Genomic DNA, 21303 nt, shown 5'->3' with positions numbered 1-21303 from the left:
GATTTGATTTACTTACATTTGAAGGCTGTGAGTTTGATTGTAAATTGTTTATTGTATTTTCCTGTTCTTCAAGTCTTACTAAAGTCCTCAGCATTTATTGAATCTTCAATTCAGATATTTGTAAAAAGTTGTTAAAGAGTTAATCCACTACTTGTCAGCTAACTGACTTTCAGGATCCTACAATCTGTTTTCTAAAATGATATTTTCATAATTTTAGTTCTGGAAAAAATGCTGATGGAAAAAAGAATTAAGAATTTTTTATGATTGAAATTATTCTTTGATTGTTATCCTTAAGTACTGCAATGGCTATTAAAAATTTTCCTACCAATTACCTGCTAAATTTGAGATTTCCCAGCTCTCTAGGCATTTATCTTATACCAAGGGAGGATGAACAATTTAGCTTACAACAACTAATTTGTAGAAAAACAACTATTTTCATGGGTTTTATATTTAAGATGATTAGTTAACACATTTTGGTTCCTAGTGGAACTGTATTAGTTATGTTGCTATTTGAAACAGATGCTTGATTTCGGTTTTTAAAAAATATAATTCACAGTTGTGTGAATTAGTGATAGCTGCAGTAATTGTGGGCAGCAATGTGTCCTGAATGAAAATAGGAATATCATGCATCTACTGATAAATTTACCCCCCCAAAAAAGCATTTTTCTCTTTCACAAATAGGTGGATTCCCACAGCCTTCTAATATCCAGGCAGGGGACAGAGCTGATAACCAGTGGCTGCATTATGAGAGTGCTAGTTTACCAAAGACTAAACAAAGTTGGGAGGCCTGCCAGTTTGTGGAAAAAACACATTGGGGATACTACACTTGGCCTCAGTAAGTATTGGCTTCTGTCTTCCTGCCCTCTTCTATAGTGTGAAAGTCAGTAGAGTCACTTCATAGCTTTCATTCAAGTTGCCTTACTGATACAAACCTTGTCTTGCTTATGCTTGCTTTGCTAGAGCAGTCATTTATTTCTTCCACATATTAAATCCTTTAGGCTTTCTACATTAGATAATGTAAAGATTAGAAAGATGTGAATCTGAATTTGTCCTTGCTAAATTGTGACTTTGAAACAGTGACCAGGAAGTGGTACTTTTTACTTAGCCATTCAATATTGTTTTAAATTATCTCACTTTTTTTCTCTTACAATTTATAGAAATATGGAAATCTATGCTTCTACAAAAGAGCAACCAAAACTTGGGAGGAGTAGAAAGGAACTTTCACAGGTGACATATTTTAAAAATGGGTTCATAATTTCTCCTGATCTGATATATCACTTTCAGCATATACTTTTTCCCCTTTGTTTTATAACAGTGATTAACCTTAGAGTGACTTAAATTATTCAAAGTTATCTGAATTCCAGAGTATTGAAATTCAAATGCACATAATAATATGTTAAAAGAATCAATTATGTGCTTGGATCGTACATCCCTAGTGCTCATGTCAAAATACAGTATGAAGAAATTCTTATTTGAATCATCATAGATGTGTCTCCTGACTCTTTACAACTTTGTGCCTCATATATGTTCTGTGCATGGCTCTTGGAGCAAACCCACCGATTCAAAAATCCCTTATTTCATGGTAAAAATCACACTCTTTATTGATAAAAGAACACACAGAGAAAAGCAGTTTTAAATTGCAAGGAAAGGGGAGTTATTTCTGTGTCTGGAGTGAAGCATCAACATAGTCTGGGAAAGGTGCCAAACTTGGCCTAAATGGCATTCCTTAGATAACCAAGTCCATTTATCATTCAAGAATATAAATCAGCTCACCGAAGTCCCGGGCAAAAATAATCCAGTAGAGAATGTTTTTTACTAAGGCAGAAATCATGGTTTTGAAGCCTTTTTCAAGCACACCCTCACTCTAAAACCTCTTCCATTGAACAGCGTTGAAACCCCACTCCCAATTACCCAAACTCCTTTGCTTTTATACTGCTTGGAAGTGACATCACACCCCAAAGAGGTAAGGCTGTAAGCTAATACCTTTTACTATGCACCTCCTCTTGCCTTCTCAGCAATCTCCTATATCGAGGATCTATCCACGGACTATCCACTCTGTCTTCCTCATCCTCCAACTGGGATCGCTCCCCCATTGTCATATCAACCCCGTCTGGTGGTTCCTTGGGTTCACTCAGGTCACTTTCTCCCTCACTCTATCCACGGACTATCCATTCTGTCTTCCTCATCCTCCAACTGGGATCGCTCCCCCATTGTCATATCAACCCCACTCCCTCACTCTCTGTATCAGCTGGCCCAGGGTATCCAGAGTGGCCTGGCTCATCCTCCTCAGAATCTGTCATGACCTGAGGGGAACAAGGAACACTTTACAATAGATAGTAAAATTTTGTGTTTGCCTGGAATCTATTCACACAATAGACAGTTAAAAAGTATCAGTGTTTGGAGAAATCGTGTGGTTTTTGCACATATATGTCAGCCTACATTAGGAAAAATGAAATTACTTTTGTTTTTTTTTAAGAGAGTTAAATATATTAAGCACTGGTACGATACTAAACCATTTGTCCATTTACCATAGGAGTGATCTCTTTGAAATATGATTTCTAATTATCTGAATTACTAAGCTAGACATTGTTCTTGTTACCATTTATATATGGAAGTTTTTGATTGAATCCTTTCCAAGAAGCTAAGAATTAAAGAACAGTTTGTTCTTGCAAGAATGTATCAGTTATACATTTTTTCAGATTTTTTTTAATTTAAAGATTAAAGTATCTAATTATGGGGGTCATATATATATATTTCCAAAATAGATATGATAAGCAATTTCTAATTCTATTTATATTGTTTATTTTATTTTACAGGCAGAGCAAGTAATTTATGATCACTTTTCCGAGCCTCATTTTGTTGAGCAGTTAATCAAGTTTCTTTCTTTAGAAGACAGAAAAGGAAAAGATAAATTTAATCCACGAAGGTTTTGCCTCTTTAAGGTAAATGATTATCTAATATTTTGCTTCTTTTCTAGGAAATATGTTGAGCCATGTGTAAAGCTGTTTAACAAAAAATCAATGCATTTAAGCCTTTGTCATTGTTCTGTCACAAATACTGCTGTGATTTTGGGGTTTATCAAAATTCCATCAGTCTTAATTTATAAAAAAAGTTCTGCCTCATTTTCAGATTTATGCGGAATTGTGGAAATGTGGTTTCCAGATTATAATTTAAGGACAATGGCAAAATGTACTACTTTTTTCTAAAGCTTTTCAGTGCTTTTCTCTTAATAATGGCTTGTATATCATTTAATTTTGAAAATGGTAGGCCCAATTAGTGTTTATGGTAAATTGCATTAAAAGGACATTACATATGTGCAGAACACTTGTGGCTTGGAAAAATTCCTTCCCCTCTAGATATTGTTGATATTCAACATTTTTAAACGTATTTATCATTTTGGAATGATTAAATTACATTTAACCCTTTTTGTAAATGTAATAAGAAGCATTAAAGGTTAAAGTCAAATTTGTATGTTATTTCTATAGGGTCTGTTTAGAAATTTTGATGATACCTTCTTGCCTGTATTGAAACCACACTTGGAACGTCTTGCTGAAGATTCCCATGAAAGTCCTCAACGTTGTGTGGCTGAAATTATAGCTGGTTTGATAAGAGGGTCTAAACACTGGACATTTGAAAAGGTAGAGCACACTTCTATGAATTTTGTCAATATATTTGATTCAGATCTTATATACATCAGAATTATTCTGAATTACTGAAGAAAAGTGTGTTTTCCTTTGTCTGGTATAGGTGGTTTTCATGTATATAGATTAATCTGAGGAATTTATTACATTAATATTTGAAGTTTTATATACTGCTCAAAAAAATAAAGGAAACACTGAAATAACACATCCTAGATCTGAGTGAAGGAAATATTCTCATTGAATACTTTGTTCTGTACAAAGTTGAATGTGCACAAGAGCATGTGAAATTGATTGTCAATCAGTGTTGCTTCCTAAGTGGACAGTTTGATTTCATTTATTTTATTTTTTTGAGCAGTGTATATGTGTGCATATGTGGTCCTTGACAATTTTTTTAAAAAAATAAATAAAAAAAAGGTTTTAAAAGGTTAAAAAGGTTACCCATCCTTGAAGTTAAGACTGCTGCACCAACCCAGGATCACATGATCTCTCTCTCTTTCTCTTACACAGAGAGAGAGAGAGAGAGAGAGAGAGAGAGAGAGAGAGAGAGAGAGAGAGAGAAAGACCCAAAATGGATCATAAGTAGCTTTTTAAACAAAAATTGTTGTAACTTTGAACAGTCATTAATATTTTTTGGATGTTTCTATTACTTTATTGTTTAAAATATTTTAGGTATTTTAATTGTAATATTTTTTTCTAATTGTAAGCTGCCCAGAATCATTGATTGAAATGAACGGCTACTGAAATTAAAAAAACAAACCAGTTAAAAGTCTCTGTCAGTTCCAGGAAGCAGGCAAGAAAACTACAGTGACTTCTTGAGGAGTAAAGATTAATTTGAAGGCACACACACATATAAATAATTAGTTTGAAATTAGGGATGTTTAAACATGGAACAGATATTTCTGCCTTGCTTTCTGAACTACAGTACTAACAAGCCTATGCCAGTGATGGTGAACCTTTTTTCCTCAGGTGCCGAAAGCATGTGCTATCGCACGTCTGTGCCCACACCCAGAATTCAGTGCCTTCACATGCTGCCCTGCCCACACACATGTATGCACGACTCCCCTCCCCTGTTTCCTGACTTCCAGTGGGCTCAGTAAACCTGTTGTGCGCCTTCCCCAGCCTCCAGAGGCTTCCCTGGAGCCTGGGAAGGGTGAAAACTACCCCCACCCCCGAGGCCCTCCAGAGGCTGGAAACACCCTCCCAGAGACTTTGCACACATGCGTGCTAGAGCTGGGCTAGTGCAAGGTCTTGCATGCCAGCAGATATGGTTCCATGTGCCACCTGTGGCACACATGCCATAGGTTCACCATCACAGGCCTATGCTCTCAGTCTGTGGTGTTGTTTGGTTCCTTTAAAACTAAGGTATATGAATTCTGACAGAAATAGAATTTGCTAATATGTATTCCACTCTATAAAAACAAAATTGTTTGGAATTGCAGGTACCATGCATTACATTGTTTTTCTTACCATTATGTACAGGTGGAGAATCTCTGGGAAATTCTCTGTCCACTTCTTAGGACAGCTTTATCCAATATTACAGTAGAAACCTACAATGATTGGGGGACATGTATAGCAACATCATGTGTAAGTCTTATACATTATTTTTCACTCTGTCATGTTTGTCGCTCTGACGGGGCAGCCCAGCTCTGGCACTCCGCAACTCGGCACGTGCGCATAGCTTTTGGAGGAGGCTTTCCTGAAGCCTGGGGAGGGCAAAAATAGCCTCGCCTCTTTGGAAGGCCGAAATCAGCTGGCCAGCGCATACATGCGCACTGGCTGACCGGGCAATGCCTCGCGTGCCCTCCGATACAGCTCTGCATTCCACCTGTGACACATGTGCTATAGATTCATCATCACAGCTATAGATGTTTTATTTTGAAGAATTTTTTGTTGGATTTGGTGGTGGAATTTATTGAAAAAGCATAATCACATTACAAAATGCATGATGAAATACAGTATAAATGTTTGATGCTGAGTTATCTCTCAGCAAGTTACATTAAGATTTATGTTTTCAGGAAATGATTTTGCCCCTTTTTACTTAAAAATATATATAAATACAGGAGAGCAGAGATCCCAGGAAATTGCACTGGTTGTTTGAATTGTTATTGGAGTCACCACTGAATGGTGAAGGAGGATCATTTGTTGATGCATGGTAAGGAAAAAATATGCTTTCTCATTTATTAGTCAAAGCATGGATGAAAATAAAATATTTGTGCTTGCTTTGCTTTTAACCATATAATAATCATCAGAATAGCAGTTGAGTTGCCGTGCAGACAGTTAGAACAATTATTCAGTGGAACAACTTGTCTCCAGAAGTTTTGAATTCTCCAACACTGGAAATTTTAAAGAAGAGATTGGACAACCATTTGCCTGAAAAAGTACAGGGTTTTCTGCCTGAGCAGGGAGTTGGACTAGAAAATCTCCAAGGCCCCTTCCAACTCTCTTATTCTGTTATTCTTGCTTGAAAAGAAGGTTGAACTAGAAGACCTCCAAGGTCCTTTCCGACTCTATTATTTATGTTATTCTGTTATAAATGATTAGAGCACACTATTCAGGTGCCTATAGAAAATACTTGCTGTAAGCCACCCTGAGTCTAAGGAGAAGGGCAGCATTAAAAAAAATATTGAATAAATAAATAAATAAAATATACTTAAAACTTATAGATTTACTTAGCAACATTTTAAGCAAAAGTTGTTGACACCAACTGGTCCTGATATCTTGGTCACCAACTGAGTATAAATGATAAAAATCAGCAAGATTTTTCAGAAAGCTAAGGTAGATAGTTAAGCATTTACATTTACTGTTATATACACTTCTCTTAAGTGTACACTCCTGTGACAGAGTTTTCCTATGTATTTACACTTCAATGTATATGCAAAAAATTATAATGCTACATACATAATAAATACTAATACAAGTTAGAACCCAAAATTGAATAATTCATTTGCTTGATGTAAGTTCTGATATGATCAGCTTTTAAAAAACAGATGGCATAATGGCTAATTAGCCCACTATTCACTAGCTGAACATAGAATGACAGTCTTTTTAATGAACAAGAGCAGGGTAAGGCATTTGGATTTTGCCTTATTTTTGCAGAAGATGGAAGTACATCATCACTAACTTTTTCTTCTTTTTACCTTCTAGTCGTCTATATGTTTTGCAAGGGGGCCTTGCACAACAAGAATGGCGAGTGCCAGAACTGCTGCACAGATTGCTGAAATACCTAGAGCCTAAGCTCACCCAAGTTTATAAAAATGTCAGAGAGAGGATAGGAAGGTTAGTATTAAGGCTATACTAAATCATATATTTTTCAGCCTTTGGATAATCCCAGAAAATTGTCATTTTGTTTACATTGTGTTCCAAATTATTATGCAAATGATATTTATCTCTGATTTTTCTAAATGGTTGATGCAAATGACAGTCAGTATAATAAACGTCATCACCCATTAGAGTATAAATCAAATGTTATTGTACAAACTTCCCAATGATGACAGTATATTCTTCAAAATTTAAAAAAAAACCCTCAAAACACACGGTTCCAAATTATTATGCACAGCAGAGTTTCAAAACATTTTATAGGTTGTAAAGAACTGAAAATGGTCATTTGTTGAATTTGCAGCATTAGGAAATCAAAAGCTGAAATCAAAAGCTACTTCAGTCCAAAACATCCTAACAGGCCAAGTTACATGTTAACATAGGAACCGTTCTTTGATATCACCTTCACAATTCTTGCATCCATTGAACGTGAGTTTTTGGAGAGTTTCTGCTTGAATTTCTTTGCATGATGTCAGAATAGTCTCCCAGAGCTGCTGTTTTGATGTGAACTGCCTCCCACCCTCATAGATCTTTTGCTTGATGATACGCCAAAGGTTCTCTATAGGGTTGAGGTCAGGGGAAGATGGTGGCCACACCATGAGATTCTCTCCTTTTATGCCCATAGCAGCCAATGACACCGAGGTATTCTTTGCAGCATGAGATGGTGCATTGTCATGCATGAAGATGATTTTGCGTCAGAAGACATGATTCTTCTTTTTGTACCACGGAAGAAAGTGGTTAGTCAGAAACTCTATATACTTTGCCGAGGTCATTTTCACACATTCAGGAACCTTAAAGGGGCCTACCAACGCTCTCCCCATGATTCCGGCCCAAAAAATTACCCCGCCACCTCCTTGCTTACGTTGTAGCCTTGTTGGGACATGGTGGCCATCCACCAACCATCCACTACTCCATCCATCTGGACCATCCGGGGTTGCACAACACTCATCAGTAAAAAACACTGCTCAAAAACTAGTCATCATGTATGTCTGGGCCCCCTGCAACCGTTTCTGCTTGTGAGCACTGGTTAGGGGTGGCCGAATAGTAGGTTTATGCACCACAGCAAGTCTGTGAAGGATCCTACACCCTGAGGTTCGTGGGACTCCAGAGGCACCAGCAGCTTTGAATATCTATTTGCTGGTTTGTAATGGCATTTTAGTAGCTGCTCTCTTAATCCAATGAACTTGCCTAGCAGAAACCTTCCTCATTCTACCTTTATCTGCACAAACCCGTCTGTGCTCTGAATCAGCCACAAATCTCTTCACAGTACAATGATTCTGCTTAAGTTTTCATGAAATATCTAATGTTTTCATCCCTTGTTCAAGGCATTGCACTATTTGACGCTTTTTGGCAGCCGAGAGATCCTTTTTCTTTCCCATGTTGCTTGAAACCTGTGGCCTGCTTGATAATGTGGAACATCATTCTTACGTAGTTTGCCTTTAATTGGGCTCACCTGGCAAACTAATTATCACAGGTATCTGAGATTGATTGCAGTGATCCAGAGATCCCTGAGACACAATACCCTCCATGAGTTTCATTGAAAAACAAAAAATGTAATCTTTATGTCACTTAAATCCAATTTGCATAATAATTTGGAACGCAGTGTATATGTAGTCCAGAAATACGAAAAAGGAAAAGTGATTTGATTAGTTTGAATTCAATCCTTAAGACATGAAACTAAATTAAAAGTGCATTCTTGTGTTTTATACAGTGTTTTGACATACATCTTCATGATAGATATTTCTTTACCAAATACTGCACTAACAAAGTCTCCCCGTGTCCATGACTTCACTTCTCGAATACTTGAAAAACTCAAACCTCTTCTGGAAGTGGATGAAGAAATTCAGAATCACGTTTTGGAAGAAAATGGAATTGGAGAGGAAGATGAACGAACTCAGGGCATTAAACTACTGAAAACTAGTAGGTGCTTCTGTTAAATGTGTGAGAACCTAATTAAAAATTCACTTGTAGTGAAATGCCATTTAAAGGGAAAAAATTGTTCAGAAGAGATGAATCGTGTTGATCTTTGTCTTTGAAATGAGAAGTATGCTTGTCTTTCTTTTTACTTGACAGTTCTAAAGTGGTTGATGGCAAGTGCAGGGAGAGCTTTTTCTACAGCTGTTACAGAACAGCTTCAGCTGTTGCCATTGTTTTTCAAGGTATGTAGTTTGATATGCAGCTTGATCTGTTTAGATGACAAGAGTGATTTTAATAATGTGTGAATGAGGCTTCATTTAAACAAATAGCATGTACAGAAAATCAGGCCACCTAGACATCCCATTATATGAATTACATTAAATGGTTGAATTGGTTGCCATTTCATCTAAAGGTTTCCTTATTCATTTGATGCATAACCTTTTAAAACAATGCAGGGATATCTTTTAAAGCAGGGGTCTCCGACCTTGGCAACATGAAGACTGGCGGACTCAGCCTGCTGGGGAATTCTGGGAATGGGTCCGGCCGGCTTAAAATTGCCAAGGTTGGAGCCCCTGTTTTAAAGATTGTCACTTTTGGATGCAGACTTCCAGCTGTTAGTTCTTTTCACATCTTTTCTAATTTCAGGGCTGTGCGAAAAGGTTGCTTACTATGGAAATTTCAAGGATGAGGATTGAGGATTCTCCTCCATGGAATCCTTCCCAATCTGTCTCTAAGTTTATTGAAATTAGCTCTCTTAAAGTACAAGACTCTAGTTTGACTTTGTTCTAGTGCTTGTGTTTGCAAAATATTGATACTAACCTTTCATCTGCTTGTTTCCACAGATTGCGCCTGTAGAAAATGATCATAGCTATGATGAACTGAAAAGAGATGCTAAAATGTGCTTATCATTAATGTCTCAGGGATTGCTATATCCTCAACAAGTGCCTTTGGTACTTCAGGTGCTAAAACAAGTATGTGATACTTTTTAAACTGAAATTTTTAAACAGCATAATTATATATATTTAATCTTGTGTTGGAAGGTTTTTTGATATCAGTGCTGAAAAACTGTTAGCAAACATATTTGATTTGAATACACAAGAGACTGCAACTTTTTATTGATTATTGTAATACCTGAATTATAATAGAATATTTGCAGGGAAAACTTATCTATGACATATATTCTCTGGGCTTTAGTGCATTTCAGCTAGCTATACATAAATAGAGACTATTTATAGCCCATTTCACCTTGTCTGACTTCATAGACTCCTGTGATAATGAGATTGTAACTCAGTGAATAGTTTGGGACATATTAAATTATAATAATATAATTATTATTATATGAGTAACCCAATATAAAATTATTAATCTTTTCTGACTGGAATGAAGCAATTCACTTAGTTGAATTGAATAAAGTTAGTTGAAAAAAGTTGAACAAAGGACAAACTTATATAATATATAAAAAAATAAAAAAATATAAAAATAAAGGACAACCCTTAGTTGAATAAAGGAAAAACATGTCCCTACTGAAGTGTCAAATCTGTTTTGAAAAAAAAGGTTGTCCTTAGCAACAGGAAGTAGGTCATTTTAAACAAACCCATAGACAATTACTTATCACAGGTGCCATGATAGTAATCCCCAAAATAGGTTCTAGTGTTGAGTTGGATTTGCTCTTCAATTGTCTCCAACAACACTCTAGGCCAGGCGTGTCAAACTCACAGCCCCCAGGCCAGATGCATCATGAGTTGACCACACCTACCCCAGTTTTGGCGAATGGGGAGAAAGATGTGATACATCATGGGACAATGTGTTGCCGCAAGTTTGACACCCCTACTCTATGTATCCCTTCTTGCATTTCATGTCCCTGAACTACCTCAGAAGATCAAGAATCCAGAATCAACAGAGTGAGAGGCCATAAAGGAGCAATCCATACATCACTTGTTCATTCTTGGACATGCCCAAAGCATCATTTGACCCATCCTATCAGGTCCTCAGGAAAGCCTTCAAGGACCTTACAGTCCCCTAGTTTTTGGAAACAGAACGACCTAATAAGTCTAATTCTAAAGGATAGAGTCCTTGCTTATTACTAATTACTCTTTCAGCAACCATTTGAAGTTATGACAGTACTAAAAAGAAGATTTAAGACCCCACAGTCATGTGATCACAATTCTGGTGCATGGCAATTGTCATGCATTTATGACAGTCATGGTGTTCCATGGTCAGGTGATCCCCATTTGTGTCCTTCACAGTCAGCTTCTGAAAAACAGTCAATGGGGAAACTAACAATATCACAAATCACAGTCTCCCGAAGTTATACTTAATGACCATGGGTGATTCATTTAATGATTGCAGCCAAAATTGACATTATAAGACATTGTGATAATGTGATATATCATTTTATGGCTGCATGACTTAGCAGTGATGTTGCCTGTTCCAATGCAGCTTGTAAGTTGTAGACTATCTGTGTAAGCAGTCTTATCTTAACAAGTTCAACCTGGCCAAAGGAAGGGAAAATATGTTGAAAGATAAAGTAAATTGTAGTTTATATGTTTGGGGGGATGTACTTCTTACACTGTTGCAGGTTAAGGAGAGCAGAGCAAAGGTGTGCAATAGTTGAATGTTACACTTAGCCTTTGAGAAGGAGGGGAAAACAAGTAGAGGAGAGAGAAATTAGCAGTAAACTATGAAATGAAAAAATGTTTGGAATTTCAAGCATATTAACTACAAAATGTTTAAAAACCATAAACTCTTATAGATGAATTCTGAAATAATTTTGGAAAGTTTTCTGCATACATGGTCAACAGTTTGATTTAGGCTGTATTCTATATTTTTCTAATTTCTGTGGTTCTGTTATTTTGGCCTCTTTTTATCTTTTTATAGATTGCAAAGAGTAATTCCTGGCATGCTCGATTTACTGTGCTAACCTACCTCCAGTCTATGGTATTTTATAATCTTTTTATCTTCTTAAACAATGAAGAAGCTGTGAACAACATCAGATGGCTGGTTATAAAACTATTAGAAGATGAACAGCTTGAGGTGAACACATTCTTGTGCTCCTATTTTTTTATTTTTTTTGACAATTTGAAAATTTTATTTGGAATAAATGTGGACATGATACGGGTGCTTAAAGTATTATCGTTAAATATGTTAAAGGGTTAAATAAGGTTCATGAGTGAAGTGTTTTTAATAGGAAAGTGAACACAAGAACAAGGGGACACAATCTGAAGTTAGTTGGGGGAAAGATCAAAAGCAACATGAGAAAATATTATTTTACTGAAAGAGTAGTAGATCCTTGGAACAAACTTCCAGCAGACGTGGTTGGTAAATCCACAATAATTAAATTTAAACATGCCTGGGATAAACATATATCCATTGTAAGATAAAATACAGGAAATAGTATAAGGGCAGACTAGATGGACCATGAGGTCTTTTTCTGCTGTCAGTTTTCTATGTTTCTAAACTAAACACAGACCATGCTATAGTATTCCAATATTTTCTTATTATTGCTCTTCCTAAATGATAGTTCATAACAATTTTAACAATTCCATTGCTCAGTAAAAGTTTTCCATACATTTATTCCTTTACGATCCATTATGTTTTAGATTTTAAAAAAATATATTTTTGTGAATACTAAGTCTTAAAAGAAATATATGTTTAACTCCAATTAAATGAGAATTGAAAACAGTGGACTAAAGATACTTATCACTGAGTATATTATTATGCCTAATATATACTGAGTATATATTATACACCTGTTTTGATATGTTTTGCTTTGTACTAGTATCAATAATAGTTAATTATTATATAGTTAGATGAAATATTCTTGCTTATCACATTCCACCTGCTGATACCAGATAACAAAATGTTGTATGAAATAGGAATTGGAGATATAGCAGTTTTCTCAGTGCAGTCCCTTCTAAAGGAACATAGTCAAAATAAATAAATAAAATAAGAGTACAACATTAATGCAAGATCTTCTGTGCAATTGTTGATAATTAGAAATTGATTCAATAATTCCGGTCCTTTTTTCATGCCTTTTGTTTTTCAAACTGATGTAAAAGTTTTATAGTTTTCCATATTTTTTATCTGGTTTTATAATTGTGCTTAATTTTATCACTGTGATAATAACACTATTGCTTCTGACAAAGTGTTAATATCTATCCATGTAGGGCCATCATACTTTATGAATGTCAAATGTTTTCGGGGGAAACAAATATATAAGTAACATTGAAATTTGAAATATTCATTTCTTATTCCAATGCTAGATAATCTGGTAGGCTCTTTCCAAAATTGAGCACGCATGCAATTTTGGCATTTCTTTGATTGGTGCGCATGCACGGAAGCAAAATTGTGTGGTGGGAATGGGCGAGCGTAGTGCGCATGCACATGTGTGAATTGTCATGATGCGCATGCAGCGCACCAGTATTCAGATAAGAGCAACCCGCCCCTGCCTGCGGGCTATTCTCCTTGCCCAAGTGGTGGAAAACAAGACTCATCCTCTGACTCCATCCTGCTCACCACCCTGTTCAGATCCAATGGGTCCCCTTCAGCACACTAAACTTCACCATGCTGCCGTGTTGCCACATGCCTCCCGAGACTGTACTCTTACCAGCACCTGGACCCTGGGCCGGCAGGAGGAGGAAGAAGACTTTCACCTCTGGGCAGCAGTTGCAAAGTGCAAGGCAGGCAAATTGGTAGAGATGTAGTAGAGATAGGGAATTTGGAGGAGTTGAAGCAGAAGCGAGCCGGACAGGACCCAAGAAGTGTGAGGTCTTTGCCTAACAACAGCATGATCCTGGCCTATGACTACTGGAACTGCCATTACTAAGCAGTGTAGGAATATAATGTTTCACCTAACAATGTTACACCTTCACTTAGCACTGGAAATTCTGGTTCAAATTAGGGTTATTAAGCAGGGACTGCCTATGTTCATTCCATTACTATACAGGGACAGCCACTAGTACAAATTTGACAGCCTAATCTGCCCACTTAGGACATGGTAAATTTTGAAATAAATGTAAAATTGTTAAAACACTTGCTTTTGTGTAACATCTTAATAATCACATTGCCATAGAAACCCCTGTAATACAGAGGTTGTAATTTGTTTTTCTTTCCTTTTAGGCAAGATCTAATATGATGATGATTCACTACCCTAGTATTGTATCTCTGTTATTTTGTATATAAATTAGAGATTTTTGTCGCAATTGTAGGGTGTAAATCGTTTCTCGGCTGATCTTTGCCACCTACCCATCCATTTAATTGGGGTTTTTTACATTTTGAAGTTAATCATTTAGAATCGTTTTCCATCACTTTCTCAGATCTTTGGATTTTGGATGACTAATGTAAATGCATACTTATATTTGAGAGCAAAAAAGATTTTCAGAGAGGTGTATTAATATTTAAATTTCGTAAACATTAAACATTAGTTAGCAAGTTGTCTTCTAGTCTCAATAACCTTCCTTACTTCAAATATAAAGATGCATTTAAAAAAAAAACAAGTTATCTTAGGGAAAGCTAGGTAATACTTTCTATAACAAAGCTCCTGCATTCTTGCTATGTTATCTGGACCTTAGAACCATACCACATTTCAAAATGTTGTGATGAAGCATCTTCTACATTATATTTCCTTGTTGGATTTATATATACAGTAGTTTGTAGAATTGCACCAAGATGGCAGCCTACCTGTACCTGGTACCATGATTGGAACCTAGATTGCCATCATAACTTGGTACTATTGTAAAAGCAAGACCATGAAAGTTAAAATGACATATCAACACTCCCTGTTGGGGTTGTTAGTTACGAATTGCAAGTCATTAAACAAATATCTATCCTACCCCAATTTAAGCCATTCCAGTCTCTCCCAGCCTTGAGCTTCAGTAAGGTAAGGGACTGTTTCCAAGTCCCTCATCTGCCTATCTATACCCTCTGGTGGCCTTGCATCCTGATTTGCAGGATACCAAACAGTCCCAGAATCATGTGGCTCTGGGGTTTCCTTACCATGCCCTTGAAAGTTCAAGCCATCCTAGCCCAGTCCTAGCCACAGTTGCCTTACTGCTCTGCACTCTGAGATTCTGCCTTCCTGGTGCTCAATTACCTCAGTTCACCTTTGCAGTTTTTTGCTCCCTCTGCTAATAAGGTCTGTCCATCCTGGGCTGAGCTTTGCTGTGGAAAAAGAAAGTTGAAACTAGTCCCTCAATGACAGTGTGCCAGAAATCTTCTGGAGTGAAGATTCTGGACCCTGAAGCTTCTTTGGGTGTGATTGCCCTCCCCACACACTATTCAATCAGTCTCTGTTGAGCCGGCCTATCGCTGCCCTGATTCTTTCTCTCCACCTATCAGAAGAGGAAAAAACAACCCTAACCATCTTTCAAACGAAAGCAAATTTTGTTTTGTGCACTTTCCATCCTATCCGCAGAGCACCTTAGCCTTCAACCAGCTGAGCTAACATTGGCATCTATTTATTTTGTTCACTCCTCATGTCACTCCTCACTTATACTTCACCGTGCTTTGCATTTCTTCAGCCTGCTACTTTATCCTCTATGAGATTGTATCCAGAAGTCAAGAAAACAGCAAAACACAGGCAAGAGAAGCATGTTGGAAATTATTTATTTATTTATTCGATTTTTATTTTTTTAAATGCCGCCCTTCTCCTTAGACTTAGGGCGGCTTACAACACGTTAGCAATAGCACTTTTTAACAGAGCCAGCATATTGCCCCCACAATCTGGGTCCTCATTTTACCCACTCCAGAAGGATGGAAGGTTGAGTCAACCTTGAGTCGGTGATGAGATTTGAATCGCTGACCTGCAGATCTAGCAGTCAGCTTTAGTGGACTCTTTAGTTTAACTCTTGCCCTGCCAAAATCCACCTAATCTCCTATTTAGAAACATAGAGACATAGAAGACTGACGGCAGAAAAAGACCACATGGTCCATCTAGTCTGCCCTTATACTATTTCCTGTATTTTATCTTACAATGGATATATGTTTATCCCAGGCATGTTTAAATTCAGTTACTGTGGATTTACCAACCACGTCTGCTGGGAGTTTGTTCCAAGGATCTACTACTCTTTCAGTGAAATAATATTTTCTCACGTTGCTTTTGATCTTTCCCCCAACTAACGTCAGATTGTGTCCCCTTGTTCTTGTGTTCACTTTCCTATTAAAAACACTTCCCTCCTGAACCTTATTTAACCCTTTAACATATTTAAATGTTTCGATCATGTCCCCCCTTTTCCTTCTGTCCTCCAGACTATACAGATTGAGTTCATTAAGTCTTTCCTGATACGTTTTATGCTTAAGACCTTCCACCATTCTTGTAGCCCGTCTTTGGACCCGTTCAATTTTGTCAATATCTTTTTGTAGGTGAGGTCTCCAGAACTGAACACAGTATTCCAAATGTGGTCTCACCAGCGCTCTATATAAGGGGATTACAATCTCCCTCTTCCTGCTTGTTATACCTCTAGCTATGCAGCCAAGCATCCTACTTGCTTTTCCTACTGCCCGACCACACTGCTCACCCATTTTGAGACTGTCAGAAATCCTTCTCTTCTGAAGTTTTTGCTAACACAGAACTGCCAATGCAATACTCAGATTGAGGATTCCTTTTCCCCAAGTGCATTTGCTTGCAAGTGCAGTTTCATTTCTATTGTCCTTTCTAGTCTCAGTCTCGGGCTGGTCTTTACGAGTATAGTAAAGAGGGCATTTTGGCACAGTGCACTCCAGGAGCTTTTTGCAAATGGATGTTCCGGTGTGCTGCTGCTCAAGGACTTCTTTTTTTAAAAAAATGATTTTTATTGGGTTTAATATAAATTCTTATTAATATAAATACATTATATTTTTGTACATTGTATACACATTCATTTTTATATTCTACCATCCCTCCTTTACTGTTGTTTTGCATTTCTTTTTTGTGTCCATTTATACCATTTGATCCAAGTAATGTAATAATCCGAGTCTTTTTGATGCTATAATTCCATTGTAAATTTGTCCATATCTGAGCATTCATATATTTTCTTAATAACCTACTTCTTGGCGGGTATTTGCGATTCCTTGCATTTTTGCGCATAGACAATTCTTGCAGCTGTTGTTATATGTAACATATGAACACAAAATTGGCAAATCAAACAAAACAGACTTAGAAAAATGGGGGGAATTACAATGGTCATTAGTAGGAAGAATATCAATTATTAAGATGAACGTACTTCCAAAATTTCTCTTCCTACTTCAAACTATCCCCGTCAAATTAGATTCTAAATTCTCTGCTCAGGGACTTCTTTTGACTCCCTACAGCATGCCTTATCAACACTCAGAGCAAGAAAATGGTGAAGGTGAGCTGAGGTGGCAGAATGTAGGTTTGTACAGGTCTATGAATGCAGGTTGGCAGGAGCAGTTGCAGTTGGGACTAACCTGGAATTCATCAGTACGATTGTAAGTGCAGGTTGGCTACCAAGAGTCCAAGTTTTGTTCACATATAACTCTGGAGCAGGGGTCTCCAACCTTAGCCACTTTAAGACTTGTGGACTTCAACTCCTACAGTTCCTCAGCCAGCTTTGCTTAAATTACATAGAATCAAAATCAAAAGCTCACATTAGAGAAACATCTTTCGGCTATGGCGATGGGGGCGTTTGCCCAGGTTCGCCTGGTGTACCAGTTTCGGCCCTATTTGGACCGGGAGTCACTGCTCACAGTCACTCATGCCCTCATCACTTCAAGGCTCGACTACTGTAATGCTCTCTACATGGGGCTACCTTTGAAAAGTGTTCGGAAACTTCAGATCGTGCAGAATGCAGCTGCGAGAGCAATCATGGGCTTTCCCAAAAATGCCCATATAACACCAACACTCTGCAGTCTGCATTGGTTGCCGATCAGTTTCCGGTCACAATTTAAAGTGTTGGTTATGACCTATAAAGCCCTCCATGACACCGGACCAGATTATCTCAGGGACCGCCTTCTGCTGCACGAATCCAAGCGACCTGTTAGGTCCCACAGAGTGAGCCTTCTCCGGGTCCCGTCAACTAAACAATGTCTTTTGGCGGGACCCAGGGGAAGAGCCTTCTCTGTGGCGGCCCCGGCCCTCTGGAACCAACTCCCCCCGGAGATTAGAATTGCCCCCACCCTCCTCACCTTTCGTAAGCTCCTTAAAACCCACCTCTGCCGTCAGGCATGGGGGAACTGAGATACTCTTTCCCCCTAGGCCTTTACAATTTATGCATGGTATGTGTGCTTGTAGGTATGATTATTTTTAAAATAAGGGTTTTTTAGTAGTTGTAGTATTGGATTTACATGCTGTTTTTATTATTGTTGTTAGCCGCCCCGAGTCTACGGAGAGGGGCGGCATACAAATCCAATAAATAAATAAATGAATGAATGAATGAATGAATAAATGAATAACCCTACAATGAATTAGCAGACATTAACGAAATCCTGAAATCCATTTCTTATATGAATATTGTACCGTTAAGTATAAGTTACAAGGCTTCCCAAATGAAGATTTTGCAACTTAGTAACTTATTTCTGATGCAGCTAAAAGTGAAATTGCTACTAACTTCCAGGCATATTTGACAATGGAATAAACACAGACTTATTTTATTTACATTATTTTCTATAATAATTTTATGTTCTGTAATGCCATTTTAATGCCATAATAATAATCATAGTCAAACAAAAGCCAGTATGCAACACACTTTCTGTGTTCATCACCTTCTATGGGAGTTTTCAAAAGACATCACAGTGCTATAAATACTCACGTGTAAGGTAGACTAAAGACCACTGCCTGCTTATTCTTTTCAGCACATGGGGTTCAACAGGCCATGTTACAACTTTGCCCTGTGTGTCAGAATTTCAAATCCAGACCGTGTCCAAATAAATGCTAAGATCATAATTGCTGCCATGGATCTTTTGCTACGGACAGAGGGTCGGTCTAGGAAACCATCAAGGTCCCTTCCAACCTTATTCTATGTTTAACATAATACCCTTTTCTATTCATTGGAATTTAAACGAAACTCTCCTTGTGATCCTGAGGCTATTGTCTCATGAGGAGAAACTTCAGAGTCTTATTGTTTAATTCAGTGAACATTGACTTTGCCAATGACATGTACACAAAGCATACATGTGATAATGCCAGGATACAATACTGTCACTCTCTTTCTCACATTTAAAACAGTGTTTTTCAGTTTAGCAACTTTTAAGATTTGCTAAATCAATTTCAACTTCCAGAATTTCCCAGCAACCCAGCTGTTGGGGAATTCTTGGAACAGAAGCCCATACCTCTTAAAGTTGAGAAATACTGACTTAGGGTACAATGTTCCCTCGATTTTCGCGGGTTCGAACTTCGCGAAAAGTCTATATCACAGTTTTTCAAAAATATTAATTAAAAAATACTTCGTGGGTTTTTTTCCCTATACCATGGTTTTTCCCACCCAATGACGTCATATGCCATTGCCAAACTTTCGTCTGCCTTTAATAAATATTTTTTTAAATAAACTTTAATAAATAAACACGGTGAGTAATAATTTAAATGGTTGCTAAGGGAATGGGAAATTGCAATTTAGGGGCTTAAAGTGTTAAGGGAAGGATTGTGATACTGTTCATAGCCAAAAATAGTGTATTTACTTCCACATCTCTACTTCGCGGAAATTCGACTTTCGCGGGCGGTCTCAGAACGCATCCCCCATGAAAATCGAGCGAACACTGTATAATGAAAAGTGTTGCCCTTACTGTTATTCTTAGTGCTATTATTTGATCTTAGGTGAGAGAGATGGCTGCTACCACTTTGGGTGGTTTGCTCCAGTGCCACTTCCTGGATATTGATGACCCTATGCAGACTCATTTTGAGCAGCTCTGTAAGATGAGACTTCCAAAGAGAAGAAAACGAGACCTCAGTACTGTAGTGGATACCATTCCCCCTGCAGGTAAGAAGGAGGTTCCTTCAGGAAGGTGTAAATCATGCTGAATAGATTTGTCAGAAAGGTCCTACCTCAACTTTCTGATTACTTATTTTCTACTTTTCTGTGCATAACATTTGAAAACTATCTGTTCTTACATAAGTGAGTCAGCCAGTTATTTCTGACATACAGTGCAGTCCAGGTCACAGGAAAGGGGAATCTGAAGTAGAGATTATCATTGGGAAGAACAGGGAGCAATCTGAAGCTCCCTAAATAATGGAAACAGAGGGACAGTTGACATAACTGAGCTGCATTGAATTTAGGTCAAACCACAAAAGAAGAGTGGATTCTGCAAGGGAACTCAATTGTGTGGCAGAAATAGTACAGTGGGGGGAAAAGTATTTAGTCATCCACCAATTGTGCAAGTTCTCCCATTTAAAAAGATGAGGGTGGCCTGTAATTGACATCATAGGTAGACCTCAACTATGAGAGACAACATAAGAAAACACATCCTAAAAATCACATTGTCTGATTTTTAATGAATTTATTTGCAAATTATGGTGGAAAATAAGTATTTGGTCAATAACAAAAGTTCAACTCAATACTTTTGTTATATATCCTTTATTGGCAATGACAGAGGTCAAACATTTTCTGTAAGTCTTCACAAGGTTGGCACACACTGTTGCTGGTATGTTGACCCACTCCTCCATGCAGATCTCCTCAAGAGCAATGATGTTTTGGGGCTTTTGCTGGGCAACATGGACTTTCAACTTCCTCCAAAGGTTTTCTATAGGGTTGAGATCTGGAGACTGGCTAGGCCACTCCAGAACCTTGAAATGCTTCTTACAAAGCCACTCCTTCATTGCCCTGGCGGTGTGCCTGGGATCATTGTCATGCTGAAAGACCCAGCCACATTTCATCTTCAATGCCTTTGCTGATGGAAGGAGGTTTACACTCAAAATCTCATGATACATGGCCCCATTTATTTCATGTACACGGATCAGTCGTATTGGAACCTTTGCAGAGAAACAGCCCCAAAGCATGATGTTGCCACCCCCATACTTCCACAGTAGGTATGGTGTTCTTTGGATGCAACTCAGCATTCCTTCTCCTCCGGTTGTGTTTCTACCAAACAGTTCTACTTTGGTTTTAACTGACCATATGACATTCTTCCAATACTCTTCTGGATCATCCAAATGCTCTCTAGCAAACTTCAGACGGGCCTGGACATGTAGTGGCTTAAGCAGGGGGGCATGTCTGGCACTGTGGTATCTGAGTCCCAGGTGGCATAGTGTGTTATTGATGGTAACCTTTGTTACATTGGTCCCAGTTCTCTGCAGGTCATTCATTAGGTCCTTCTATGTGGTTTCTGGGATTTTTGCTCATCATTCTTGTGATCATTTTGACCGCATGGGGTGAGATCTTACATGGAGCCGCAGATCGAGGGAGATTATCAGTGGTCTTGTATGTCATCCATTTTCTAATTATTGCTCCCACAGTTGATTTCTTTACACCAAGCTGCTTGCCTATTGCAGATTCAGTCTTCCCAG

The 21303-nt window shown here is 37.8% G+C and overlaps 1 protein-coding gene across 3 annotated transcripts in view; it reads left to right on the top strand.

Moving 5' to 3' along the window:
- PSME4 (proteasome activator subunit 4) overlaps window positions 1-21303 on the top strand; it is a 98339-nt gene that overhangs the window by 70670 nt on the left and 6366 nt on the right. For all 3 annotated transcript variants that reach the window (XM_070734736.1, XM_070734737.1, XM_070734735.1), the window contains 12 exons: window positions 682-835; window positions 1158-1227; window positions 2817-2942; window positions 3486-3638; window positions 5121-5225; window positions 5702-5793; window positions 6786-6917; window positions 8668-8876; window positions 9030-9115; window positions 9716-9844; window positions 11751-11906; window positions 19618-19780. In XM_070734736.1, the coding sequence (XP_070590837.1) occupies window positions 682-835; window positions 1158-1227; window positions 2817-2942; window positions 3486-3638; window positions 5121-5225; window positions 5702-5793; window positions 6786-6917; window positions 8668-8876; window positions 9030-9115; window positions 9716-9844; window positions 11751-11906; window positions 19618-19780 (1575 nt within the window). The remainder of the gene's footprint in view (window positions 1-681; window positions 836-1157; window positions 1228-2816; window positions 2943-3485; window positions 3639-5120; window positions 5226-5701; window positions 5794-6785; window positions 6918-8667; window positions 8877-9029; window positions 9116-9715; window positions 9845-11750; window positions 11907-19617; window positions 19781-21303) is intronic.

This window comes from Erythrolamprus reginae, chromosome 1, assembly GCF_031021105.1.
Source record: "Erythrolamprus reginae isolate rEryReg1 chromosome 1, rEryReg1.hap1, whole genome shotgun sequence".
Taxonomy (NCBI): domain Eukaryota; kingdom Metazoa; phylum Chordata; class Lepidosauria; order Squamata; family Dipsadidae; genus Erythrolamprus; species Erythrolamprus reginae.
This window is presented reverse-complemented; position numbering and strand designations above follow the sequence as displayed.